The 13,262-nt window shown below is 38.1% G+C and overlaps 1 protein-coding gene across 2 annotated transcripts in view; it reads right to left on the bottom strand.

Moving 5' to 3' along the window:
- Window positions 1-13,262, bottom strand: part of LOC106878811 (uncharacterized protein KIAA2013 homolog) — an 87,286-nt gene that overhangs the window by 35,537 nt on the left and 38,487 nt on the right. For both annotated transcript variants that reach the window (XM_014928153.3, XM_014928152.3), the window contains exon 2: window positions 3,454-3,551. In XM_014928153.3, the coding sequence (XP_014783639.1) occupies window positions 3,454-3,551 (98 nt within the window). The remainder of the gene's footprint in view (window positions 1-3,453; window positions 3,552-13,262) is intronic.

Genomic DNA, 13,262 nt, shown 5'->3' with positions numbered 1-13,262 from the left:
CAATATGTAACATTGCTCAGGGATGACAGAAGCTCAGGTGGTTTTGACACAAGCTGACTAGCTTCTTTTTTAACAAAGCCCCATAGATTCTCTGTGAGGTTCAAGCTGGGTGAGTTACCAGACCATAGAAGTATAAGTGATAATTAACAAATCAGGCAGTGGTTGTTTTGGCAGTGTTTTCAAGTGTCAGATGCTAGGGGAAGAAATTCCACAATGCCAAATAATTTACTGGTTGAAGGAAGCATGAAGTACTCCAAGACCACATACAATGACAGTATCCTGAGGGAACAGAGGTCCAATACCTACATCTGACATGGCATCACAAACTAACACTATCTGTAGGAACTTAATGCTGAACTTCAAGCAGAATGGATTGCATGCTTCACCAAACCTTCCTTCAAACCCTGCAGTTTTAGCTTCCAAAATTTTATTGGATCAGAAAACACTTTCGACCTCTATTCAACATGTCACTTCCTTAGCACTTACAATACTCTCAACCATTGCTGGGCACTTGGCTGTTGTACCCTATTTCTTGAAACTGTCTGTAATAGTTGGTTCTTGATGCACTAACTCCAACAGCTGTCCTCTTTATAAGGATTTCTCCCACATTGTCAAACCTGCTCATTTTCATGGTTCTTTTGAGAATATGGCCAGATCTCTTGATAGTACATCTCTGTCTGCCACATCATGTTCTTCTAAGATGATGTTCCAAAGAGATACTTTCACAAAGAACTCTGAAAACAAACTGCTTTTTTCAAGAAAAACCTTGTTTCTTCCTCTTTTAATAGAGTGCATCAAAAAACTACATAAAAGTACTGGCTGAATAAGTATTACTCAAATACGTTCAGATAATATCACTGGAATATTCTGAAATAAACAGAAGCCTCATATTTGTACTATTGTTAGCATAATCAACCTAGAAATTAGCGAAATCATTCACAGAAGGAAATGAAGTACTACTGCTGCATCATTTACACTTAAGAATAATTTTTCTGAATATTCATGTATCTTTTTTTTTTTTCGTTTTTAATAAGTTTCTGAGACCTACGTGTATACTAAACAACAGATGTAGCATAAAATAAAATCAGAAACAACAAAACAAACCCCTCGATAAAGAAGAATAGATTCTACACCTATAAAATACAAGGCTACCAACACCTCAGCAACACAGAGGTGTGTCTGCTGGTGCGTCAACAGCTCACACAAAACTGATGAAAACAACTAATAATAACTTTCAAATTTTGGCACAAGGCCTAGTAGTTTTAGTGGGGAACCAATCTTACCATGAAGGGAACTGACCTCTAACTGTAGAGGAAACCTGTGGAAGAAGTAGACCCAGGAAGATGTGGATGAGGTGGTAAAATATGATCTTCAGATGTTGAGATGACAAGTGACTGAGACTTTTGGTGATTTGCTGTGCATGAAAAGACACATCGAGCTAAATGAAATAGTTGTGATCAGTGCCACATAAAAGGCACCTGTGCTGGTGACACATAAAGGACACATGTGCTGGTGACACATGAAGGACACCCGTGCCAGTGACACATGAAAGACACCCGTGCTGGTGACACATGAAGGACACCCATGCCAGTGACATGTGAAGGAACCCATGCTGGTGACACATGAAGGACACCCATGGTAGTGACATGTAAAAGGCACCTATCCTTGTAACACATGAAAGACACCCATGCTGGTGACACATAAAACGCACTCATGCCAGCAACACATAAAAAGCATTTGTGCTGGCGATACATAACAGACACCTGTGCCAGTACACTTAAGAAGCACCTGGTACACTCTGTGGAGTGGTTGGCATTAGGAAGAGCATCCAGCTGTAGAAACCAAGCCAAAAGAGATTGGAGCCTGGTGCAGCTCTTCAGTTTACCGATTCCAGTCAAACCATCTGACCCATGCCAGCATGGAAAACAGATGCTACATGATGATGATGATGATGATGATGATGATGAGGTTAGTCAATTACATCAATCCCAGTACTCGACTAACTACTCTAAAAGGGAGGAAAGGCAAAGTTGATCTTAGCAATATTTGAATGCAGAACATCAGAACCAGAAGAAATGCCACTAAGCATTTAGTCTGATGCAGTAACAATTCCTCCAGCTTACTCTTGAGCATTTAAACCAGCCACATCCAAGCCAAATATTCTGTTTCATGTTCAAATCAGCCAGGTCTGGCTTTTCACACATACCCTACTATGTCATTTTAAAGCTATACAATAACATCATTGAAATCTTGAAGCTAGGAGATAATGCAAGATAAAGTACCTGACAGGTACTTAATTTATCAACCTCAAAAGGATAAGGGTCTGAAATTATTGTACAAGGCCAGCAATTTTAGGGGGAGTGGGTAGTTGATTACATCAACCTTAATATTTCACTGGTACTTTATTTTACAAACCCCAAGAGGATGAGAAGCAAAATTAACCTCAGCAGGGATTGAACGCAAAATATGAGCTGATTAAAATACTGCAAAACATTTCTTCCGTTGTTTTAATGATTCAGCCAGCTCACCATAATAATAATAATAATAATTTCAAATCTTGGCACAAGGCCTGTAATTCTAAGGGTAGGGGATCGGCTGATTTCATAAACCCCAGTACTTGATGGGTACATTATTTTACCTACCCCAAAAGGATGAAAGGTAAAGTTCACCTTGGCAAAGTTGGAACACTATCCAACACTAATGACAGCCAATTGACCACCTTCATAATACTAATAATGATGATGATGATAATAATAATCCTTTCTAGAAGGCCTGAAATTTTGGGAGAGGGAGCTAGTTATCTGGTACTCGTTTCATCAACTCTGAAATAGTGAAAGGTAAAGGTGACCTTGATTGAATAATAATAATAATTGTCTGTACTATAGGCACAATTTTGTGGGAGAAGACTAGTCACTTACATTGACCCCAGTGCTCATCTGATATTTATTTTAATGAGCCCAAAAGGATGAAAGGCAAAGCACCCCTCAGCAGCATTTGAACTTAGAATGTCAAGCCAAAAGAGATGTCACTAAGCATTTTGTCCACTGCAGTAACAATTCTGCCAGCTTACCACCTTAATAAGAAGAAGAAGAATTATTTGGGGTTTGGATAATTCACCTTTGGAAACATGAGTGTTTCATTCAGCATCCTTAAACAACACTTATTCAGGGATCATTTGAGCGGAATGGGCTACTCGACCTGACAAAGATTCTAACAGGGCCCCACCTGTAAGGTCATGTGCTGTTTATCTTGATACGAGATCACCATGTCGTGCACATATGGTTATGAATGCCTGGTCTACCCTTATCAGACAGGTAGTCATGATGGGTATACTGAACTTCATATATTTTACCCCAGTGTCACTTTGATGGCATGCACTGCTCTCTCACTCAATAATAATAATAATAAAAGCAGCAGCAGTTTCTTTTATTAATAATAAAGTTTCTTACTTACTTGCTGAAAACTTAGATCTTGAGAAATCAAAATTGAAAGGTACAAAATATGCGATGATAATGAGGAGGAGGATTACAACCAGAACCGTCCGTTTCGATCTGAAAAGGATGAAAATATGGGGAAATTAAAAATTTTATTTCAGCCTACTTTTCTGGAAGAGAAAAAAAAGAAGTATTTAAAGATTAAATAATTCCAAACTGCTTAACACATAAAAAAGAAGGAAAACCATAGTCTGGTTAATGTTAACCTACTTAACGCATGGAGCATTAAAAAGTTGACCAGAGATATAAAAACCATAGCCACATGACTGAAACAAGTAAAAGTGTGTGTGTGTGTGCGCGCGCGCACAGTGAGAAAAACCAGGCATAAATGACTAATATCATTTTCATTTGTCCATCAATTACAAAAGATAACTCCAAACTCTGGGTCATGTGATGGTATGATAATATTTCTCTAAGTAACTATGGCCTTCGTTCCCCAATTCCATTTCGTCTCGTCTTTTAAAACAAGCTAATTAATAACTTGAAGGTTGCTAGACTAAGTTGAGTAAACAAGAAATTCTTTTGGATACCTTTTTCAAAGATGAGATAAATTCCAGTACCAAAGGAAATTGGTGATGTTCTGCATTTATAACAATTAGTGAGAAGAGTTTGATAAATTCAACGGCAATTAACCTTAACCCTTCACCAAAATAAGGTTGTTCCCACCCATAACACAATCTTACGTTGGGTGAATGCACTTTGTACATGAGGTACACTAATGAATAGGAGACTAGTGGGGGCGCCCCGGAAAATGTGGAACAAGTCAGATAAGCTTTGATACGGAGTCCAAATTGCTCTGCCCGGAGGCATTCCACTGAACTTGGCATTGGTAATCAATCGGTAAGGTATATTTTGCATGAAGACCTGCATTTCCACCCATACAAATTGGTCACTGAGCAACAGTTGATACCATGGGACTATGCACAGCGACTTAATTTCACATGTCAGATATAAGCAATTTTGGGGGCAAATGACAACCTCATTTATTAACAAGTGACGAAGCTCATTTTCATCTCAATGGCATGGTGAATTGACAGAACTGTCATTATTGGGCTCTTGAAAATTCAAGAGAACAGCACAAAAGACCACTGCACAGCCCAAAAGTGACAGTCGAGTGTGTTGTTGGGAAAGCTGTCATCATTGGTCCTTACTCTTTTGAAGACAATAATGGAAATACTGTTACTGTGAACTCCAAGTGTTACATTGAGATGATAAACAATTTCTTTGTGCCTGAATTACAAAAACGTATGCCTATTCGACGCATGTGGTTTCAGCAGAATGGGGCAACAGCCCACACAGCCAGAGCATCAGTGGACGTTTTTCGCCCTCTCTTCAGTGACCACCTCATTTCCAGGTTTTCTGACATTTCTTGGCTCCCTCGGCCTCCTCATTTGTTGATGTGTGATTATTTCTTGTGGAGAAACCTCAAGGTACATTTGCATGCACATAAGCCCCAGGCATTAGACAATTTGAAGGAAGCTATTTGCGTGGAAATCGCCCAAAGAGACACAGAGAAATGCTGGAGAGAGTGGAGGCCAACTTCCAAGAATGCCTTCAGAAATGCATCAATGAAAACAGACACCACATGATGGATGTTGTTTTCCACACTTGAGTTTGACAAATGCTAATTCAATACAAACACAAAATGTAGAACCGTCAGTGAGGAAGTTGCAGTTAGTGTGGTGAATATTTTGACACCAAATAGTAATTGGTTTAAGTGAAGTTAACAGATTTTGTGTGCTTTTGAATGGCTAAAACATGTCTGCCTTACTGTCATTACTTCATTTGTTATTACCTCAGTTGTTCATTGACAGTTCTACAACAACTGGTCTAAGATGAGGCTATTGGCCAGTACATATGAGTCTCAAGGTTCTAAATATTATTTTAAATATATTTAACCTTTTATTCTGTCAAAATCATGCATTATCTTGTAACTTTGAGATTTTGATGAGGTGACTGTTGCTTTTTAGAGTGATATTGTAGGATTGGTGTGCTAGTCCAAATCTAACTAGCTTGAGTATAAAACAGGTAGAATATTTTGGCCAGATATGACTGATTTAAGTGCTAAAAGGTTAAAACCCTGAAACCTATATGCAGTGACAAAGAGTCTCACCTGAGACCAGTTGCAGTAGAACGATGCCAGTGAACAGGTGGCAGTTGGTGTGACAAAAATGTTAATACCAAATAATAAATGTTTAAGTGAAGTTAAAATTTTTTTGTATCTTCAGTGCTGTAATCGCCATAGTTTGAAAACATGGTCTTAGATCAAGCCACTTGCCAGAGACATTTGTCGCCAAAAACAATGAAGTGATTCATCCAAAATCACAATAGAATGCCTACAAGCAGCCCTAATATCTCGTCCACATAGGCTATATTAACCTACAACATACAGGTAATTAAGCAAGTGCTCAGCAGTAGCCCACAGAACCCCAACACCAGATATACAAGCATGTATAAGCTTTGTCACCAAACTTATGACTATAATTCTAGCCATAAACATTCCATATTTGAGCATATTTACCCTGAAATTTCATCTGCAAATTGATTTCCAAGTTTGGGGAAAAAATGATAATGACCTTCAAGAAGTTTGTAAGGGCTTGATTAATTTTCTGACATCAAATATGATATAAATCTTACCCTGGACAAGACACCAGTATGTTACAGCTAGCATTCACACAAGATCCAATACCTGTTTCCACCAGTTAGGTGAACAGAGGTACATGGAATTAAGTGTAATGCTCAAATACCTAACAGTGGATTTGAACTCCAAAACTAAGAGGTGGTAATAGCCCAATACCATGACTGCTCATTTTTTATAGTTTGCTTCTAGATTTTCTATATTTAAAGATGAAGGCATACTAACATTGATGACATTAGCTGCTGTGTTTTCAGGTTCAAACAAGCATGTTTGGACACATATGACAAACTGTATCTATTATCTTAAACAGGCCAACACATCAGAAAATATATTATTTCATTACAGGTAAATCATTGAACAATTTTCTCAATACATAGATTTTTCTTTCTTACAAATACCAACCACTGAGCCAAATCAATAAATTTCACATCATCCTTGAACTGAAAAAATCAATACACCTCTAGTTAAGTATTGATTATTATGTCCCTACTACCATTACAAAACAGAAATGTTACTAATATATCACAACTGGTGCACAGTTTCCAATAGCCAGTTAAGATATCCACCAGTTGGTGCATGTCTGCATAGCAGTTTAAATGCGAGATGGTCTGTTACCCACCAGCCATACTATGCAGATTGAATCAAAACTGATCCAAATCCAGTGTCAAGAATACTAGAGACCCTGATCTGAGCAGGAGTTCTGGAGTGGCTTCCTGTCAATGTATCCAAACCTATGGGACTAAGTACTGTTATATAATGTTGAAATACTGTTCACTCCTCAGCCTAGGTGTTGGCATCCTATCAGTTACAATTCCATCTTCAAATTTTTTATTAATACTAACAGTAACACTAAATTGCTCTGAATTCATAGCTAGCTCTCACCATAAAAACAGCAAACTTGTACATGACTTGCACAGCTCTTATATTCCATTCATTCACACATGGTTGTCTTAGCAACCACCAGACTAAAAAACACAGTACCCTGTCAAAAATTTCTTGAGGTCAATGAATGCTAGGTACAATGGCTTGTGTTTAATAATGAGCGTCTCCTATAGTGGTCACATTAAAAAGAGGTTATTGGTGATAGCCTTCCTACAACACTCATCAACTGCATCTCCTCTAAGCTGATTTGTTTTTTTTTTTGGTTTATCTAATTACTTATGCAATAATTAGTATTATAACTTGATTCATTAGTCTCATACCACTCTAATTTCCTTTCTAAAGCATCTTGTCTGTAGTCTCAGGAAGTGAAGTGTTGATGGTATGCATAACTGCAGCTTTTATAGTAAGCAAATGTGATTTTAGAGACAAAGGGACACCCACCAATTATAAAACAGCCATTTACACACACACTACTAATATGCCAAATCCTAAAGCCTTTTCCAAAAACAGAAATTCTTCAATTATAATATTCACAGAAATTCAAAGCCACTGAAATCAGTGGCATATTCAGGCAAAAGCTTATTCCAGACAATCTAAGGAAGATGGATTTTACTTCTTTCCATGAATAATTGCCTTCCAAATTGTAAGCTAATTATTAAAATTCTTCTAAAAATTTTAGTGTATTAGCACATTCTCAATGTCATAACTTCAACTGCTCCTGCAAAGTACTTCTAAAAAAATAAATCATAAAAAAAGAATTAACACACTCACCAACAAGCCATAAGAATGAAATTGTAATTGGTAGTAAGAAGAAAAAAAAATCAAATTTTTCACTATCATACAAGTGATTTTAGATGTCCAGAGGGATTGTCTCGAAGCAAAACAGCTATGTACAAGGGCAGTACAGCCAGTAGCCAATCACAAATTACTGGCTGCTTGGTAACATGTACCACACTTTCACTAGTCATTTTAGATATCTATGTAATTGAAAGCAACCCACTAGAACATACAGGATGTGATAGCTGAGAATACAAATATGTGTGTGTGTGTGTGTGTGTGTATATATATATATATTGGCTAAACTAGCAATATGACCATCCCCAAGTACAACAATATATATATATTCTTTTATTCTTATTCTTTTACTTGTTTCAGTCATGTGACTGTGGCCATGCTGGAGCACCACCTTTAGTCGAACAAATCGACCCCAGGACTTATTCTTTGTAAGCCTAGTACTTATTCTATCGGTTTCCTTTTGATGAACCACTAAGTTACAGGGACATAAACACACCAACATCAGTTATCAAGTGATGGTGGTGGGGGGGACAAACATATACATATATCATCATCATCGTTCAAAGTCCACCCGCCATGCTTGCATGGGTGGGACAGTTTCACAAGAGCTGGCCAGGCAGAGGTCTGCACCAGACTACTGTGACTGTCTTGGCAGTACTGCTACAGCTGGATGCCATTCCTAACACCAACCACTCAGCAGAATGGACTTAGTGCTTTTTACATGGCACAAGCACAGGCGAGGTCAGTTTTAGCAAGGTTTTTATATTTGGATGCCCTTCCAAACACCAACAGTGTGGACTGGGTGCTTTTAAGTGGCACCTGCACTGACAGGGTCACCAAATACATACAAGACAAAAAAAAATTTTTTTAGAGGGGAGGGGGCATTGGAGGAGGTGATTTGTGTCGGATGATTAAAGGTTATAGTAAGACAGAGAGACAGAAACAGGTGTTTTGTTGTAGGGGAAGTACAAGGTTACCCAGTCGGAGAGAGAGAGAGAGAGAGAGAGACAGGTACGCTACCACAAAGGAAATACATGGTTACCCAACTTGAGGGAAGTGTAGGAGGAAAGTGAGAAAGTGGAAGACAGCAGGGTAGAGGGGGTGGCAAAATGCAAGGCATACTCAGAATATAAACAGGATGGCTGAGTAAAGGAAGAGAAAGATAAAGATGGTGGCAAGTGCCAGGGCATACTCTTGATGTTCGAATGCCATAATAGAAGTGGCAGGATATTGCAAAAGAAGTGTGATTAAAGAGTGCGGTGTGGCAAAAAACCTGGATATATATATAGAGTCGGGGTGCACTCTAAGTGCTCGAATTGGTATGCCACTAAAATTCTGGTTTGATATGCAGTTGAACATGTGATTTTGTGACTGCCTTTCTAAAGCAGCTAGAAATGGCTTCCCCTTGAGTCAGTAGGAATAGATTAAAGCAGAAATGAAAAGGCAACCAGTTTGGCAAAACTTGACAAGGATATTAAATTTAGATATATAATAATAAAAATATATTGTTATAAATAGGAGATATTCTAGAACAGCTGTTAGAGACTATGTATACTTTTTTATTAATGTATAGTTAAATTAAATGTCCTTGTCAAGTCTTGCCAAACCATTTGTCTTTTTATGCATGCACGTATGTATGTATATATGTAGAGCCAGATAGTGGAAATTAAGATAAACACCAGTATCTAGTTTCTACACTTCCCCATTATGATTATTTGGGACTCAGCATTGGATGTTCCAAGAGTATTTGGATGCCTAACTGCAATGGATCATCGGGGAAACGCTTTTTTGTATTCCATTAGCAATCAAATACCAGATACATGCTGAGGTAATTTGTAAGTATCATATAAATACATATATATATATATATATATATATATGATACCTGCAAACTCATGTTCAGGTATTGCCATCACCTGATCAAAAGTCCCATACATGCAAAGGCTACGACCAGCCATTTTTGTGATTGGTCTTACATTTTTTTTCAAGCAGTGCCTGTGCATGATGATTTTATTAGAGTGGGGAAAAGAGTTGCACAAATTCAATCTCACTCTCTGAACATGGACAACATAAAACGAGAAGCGCTCATGAGCAGTCAATAGTCATCCAACAATGTGTACATGTGTATATATGCATGTATGTAGGCACGGAGACGTGGAAATACCTGGATTTGTGTCCAGGTGTGCAGCTGGCCCAGTGGGAGTGGGAGGCCCTTCTGTTGTTGTTAAATCTCTCTAGGAGAGGAAAACCTTGAAGAGAAAACCTGTGACACTGACAATATTCAATGATATATATATCATCATCATCATCATTTAACGTCCGCTTTCCATGCTGGCATGGGTTGGACGATTTGACTGAGGACTGGCAAACCAGATGGCTACACCAGGCTCCAATCTGATTTGGCAGAGTTTCTACAGCTGGATGCCCTTCCTAACGCCAACCACTCTGAGATATATATATATAGGTGCAGGTATGTCTTTGTGGTAAGAAGCTTGTTTCCCAGCCACATAGTTTCCGGTTCAGTCCCACTACATAACACTTTGGGTAAGTGTCTTCTACTATAGCCTCAGACCAACCAAAGCTTTTGGTAGACAGAAACTGAAAAAAGCCTGTCATATATGCTTATATATATATATATATATATATATATATATATATATATACAGGGTGGGGCATCAAGATCTCCCACATTTGGAGGAGGCACTGTGTGAAGTTAAGTAGAAAGTAGAGAGGCGGAACAGGTTTCATTAGGAAGGCTAAGATCAACCATTTTCATATTCATCATTAATTACTCAAAAACTTTTTTTGTTTTTAGGTTCTAGCATTTTCGTATTTGACATTCATTACTCAAAAAAATTTCTCTCATTTTTAGAACCCATCATGAACTGTTGTTCAACCCTATTATGGAAATGACTCATCTGTAATAGCGATGCAATGAGCGTTCAGTAACCACTTTGCACTCAGTCGAAATGCATCTGCATCAGACCAAAAATCAATTTGGCTTTGGATCTCTAACCTTCATGCAACTGGATCCACATTGAAAAGAAAATTTCCTGACAGAACTGGGTCCGTTAGAACTCCAGGAAATGTGGCATCAGTGACAGCATCTGTTCAGCAATCGCCAAAGCATTCTGCTCATGAGCATAACATAGCATAGCATTAGGAATATCTAGCCAAAGTTCGAGGAGGATTCTGCATGCTTACCTGAAACTTCATCCTTACAAAATGATGTTAGTTCAAGAATTAACCAAGACAGATCATAACAATTGTAAAGCCTTATGTGCGGATATTCTTGCACAAGTTCCTGCTGCAGCTGTTCTTCTGAGTACCAATGAGGCTCACTTCCATATCAATGGAAACCTAAACAATCAGAATTTTCACTACTCTGCTGAACATAATCCTCATGAACCCCACGAAAGACCACATCATTCTCCTTGTGTAACTATTTGGGGTGCAGTTGCCAATTTTGGAGTCATCAGCCCATACTTTTTTGAAGGGGATGAAACAGTAATGGTTACCTCTGGCCAGTACACTGAAATGTTGGAGAACATTTTGCGCCCTAAACTGAACAGGTTAGATACCGAACATCTATGGCTTCAACAGGACAGAGCCAAGGCTCACACAGCATGATGTTCGCTTGGAGTGTTGAGGGAAATGTTTCCTGGACATTTGATTTCCTTGAGGGAAGACGTGGAGTGGCCAGCAAAGTCACCAAATTTAAGCACTTGTGACTTTTACCTTTGGGGATATCTAAAGGAAAAAATTTTCTAACATCGTCCTCAAACTCTTAAGGATTTGAAAGAAAGGATTCATGAGGATATCAATGCAATACCACCTGAGATGACACAGAGAGTCATGGAGAACTTCCAGGAACAATTACATCAATGTATTGCCAACAATGGCCACCATTTGCCTAATATAGTTTTTAAAACCCAGTAAAATAAACTGTTTTTAAGCATTTTTCGGAAACATAAATTTTTCCCTGGATGTTTGTGTTTTCTTTTTCTATTCATTCACAATGTAGGAGATCTCTATGTCCACGCTGTATGTGTGTGTGTGTGTTTGTCCTCCTATCACTGTTTGACAACTAGTGTTGGTGTGTTTACAGAACCGTAACTTAGTGGTTTGGCAAAAGAGACCAATAGAACAAGTACTAGGCTTAAGAAATAAGTCCCAGGGTCAATTTGTTCAACTAAACCCCTTCAAGGTAGTGCTCCAGCATGGTCGCAGTAAAATGACAAACAAGTAAAAGAATATATATATATATATATATATAAATACTCAAACATATACGTATGTATGTATGCACGCACGCGCGCACACATGCACACACACACACACACACACACACACACACACGTGGATGGATGGCCCCACCTGTCATAAATTATTGCTGAACAATCTGCAAAAACTATTTGTTTGTAGTGGTCAAATATTTGTGCTATCCATTAGCCCATTCCCTCCATATGGCAGACGTCAAAGTGATTGCAGAGCAACATGAAATAAAGAGGTTGATCAAGAACACAATGCACCATCCAAAACCATGATCATGCAATCATGAGTACAACACTCTATCCAACAGAACATAAAATGTGTGTGTGTGTGTCTGTGTGTGCATGCAAGGGAGACATACCTATACATTTGGTGTCCCTGACTGTGTTTCCTCATAACTTCCAGAAAAATGGATATATTTCTATGAAAATTACAAAATATGCTTTGGATAGTGTAGATTCAGATTATGTAGGAATTTATGGTGAAATTTTTTTTCTGATGGTGAGGTGAGGTGAGCTTTGCTTCCTCATAACTTTAAAAAAAAGGGTAATTTTTTATGAAATTTTCTACAAATAACTTCTAGAATGTGGCGATTCCAATTATATCGGAATTTAATATTAAAAAAAAACTTGGTGGGTTCATACACATACATACTGACACACATCGTATGTCTACAAAATGAAACTAGAAATTTCAAAAAAAAATTGCGATATGTATCAGAGTATGTGTACAAATCCAATAATCATAATCTACACACTCTCTGAACCATCACTAAGCCCCTGCAACCCCTGTGGTCGCAGGGGGCCTCTGCAGTTGAGGCCCCCCCCCCCCCCGTGTTAAGATAAAAACGTAGATGAGTCATCTATTTACTTTGGTTAAGATGTTGAACAAAAATTAGACTATGTTAACTGAAAATTTCAAGAAATAAAATGGTAATACATTGTACCTGCAAAAGTTCTTGCAAAAATATTACATTGTACCATTAACATGTACCAGACTTTGTGGATTGTCTGTGATATCTATTGAACACGAACTTAGCACTCAGCTTGATTATTCTGAAATGATTGATGATTTTGCAAAGTGAAAAGTGCGCTGTGTTTGTCTCTGAAAGTTGCCTGGATTAAAAAAGTGCTCTTTTGTTCATATCTGGGAGTTTTACTTGTTGAAATTTGTAATAGACG

This window comes from Octopus bimaculoides, chromosome 5 (genome assembly GCF_046866305.1).
Source record: "Octopus bimaculoides isolate indiv1 chromosome 5, ASM4686630v1, whole genome shotgun sequence".
NCBI lineage: Eukaryota > Metazoa > Mollusca > Cephalopoda > Octopoda > Octopodidae > Octopus > Octopus bimaculoides.
The sequence above is the reverse complement of the archived record's forward strand: the minus strand, read 5'-3'. Positions and strand labels throughout refer to the sequence as shown.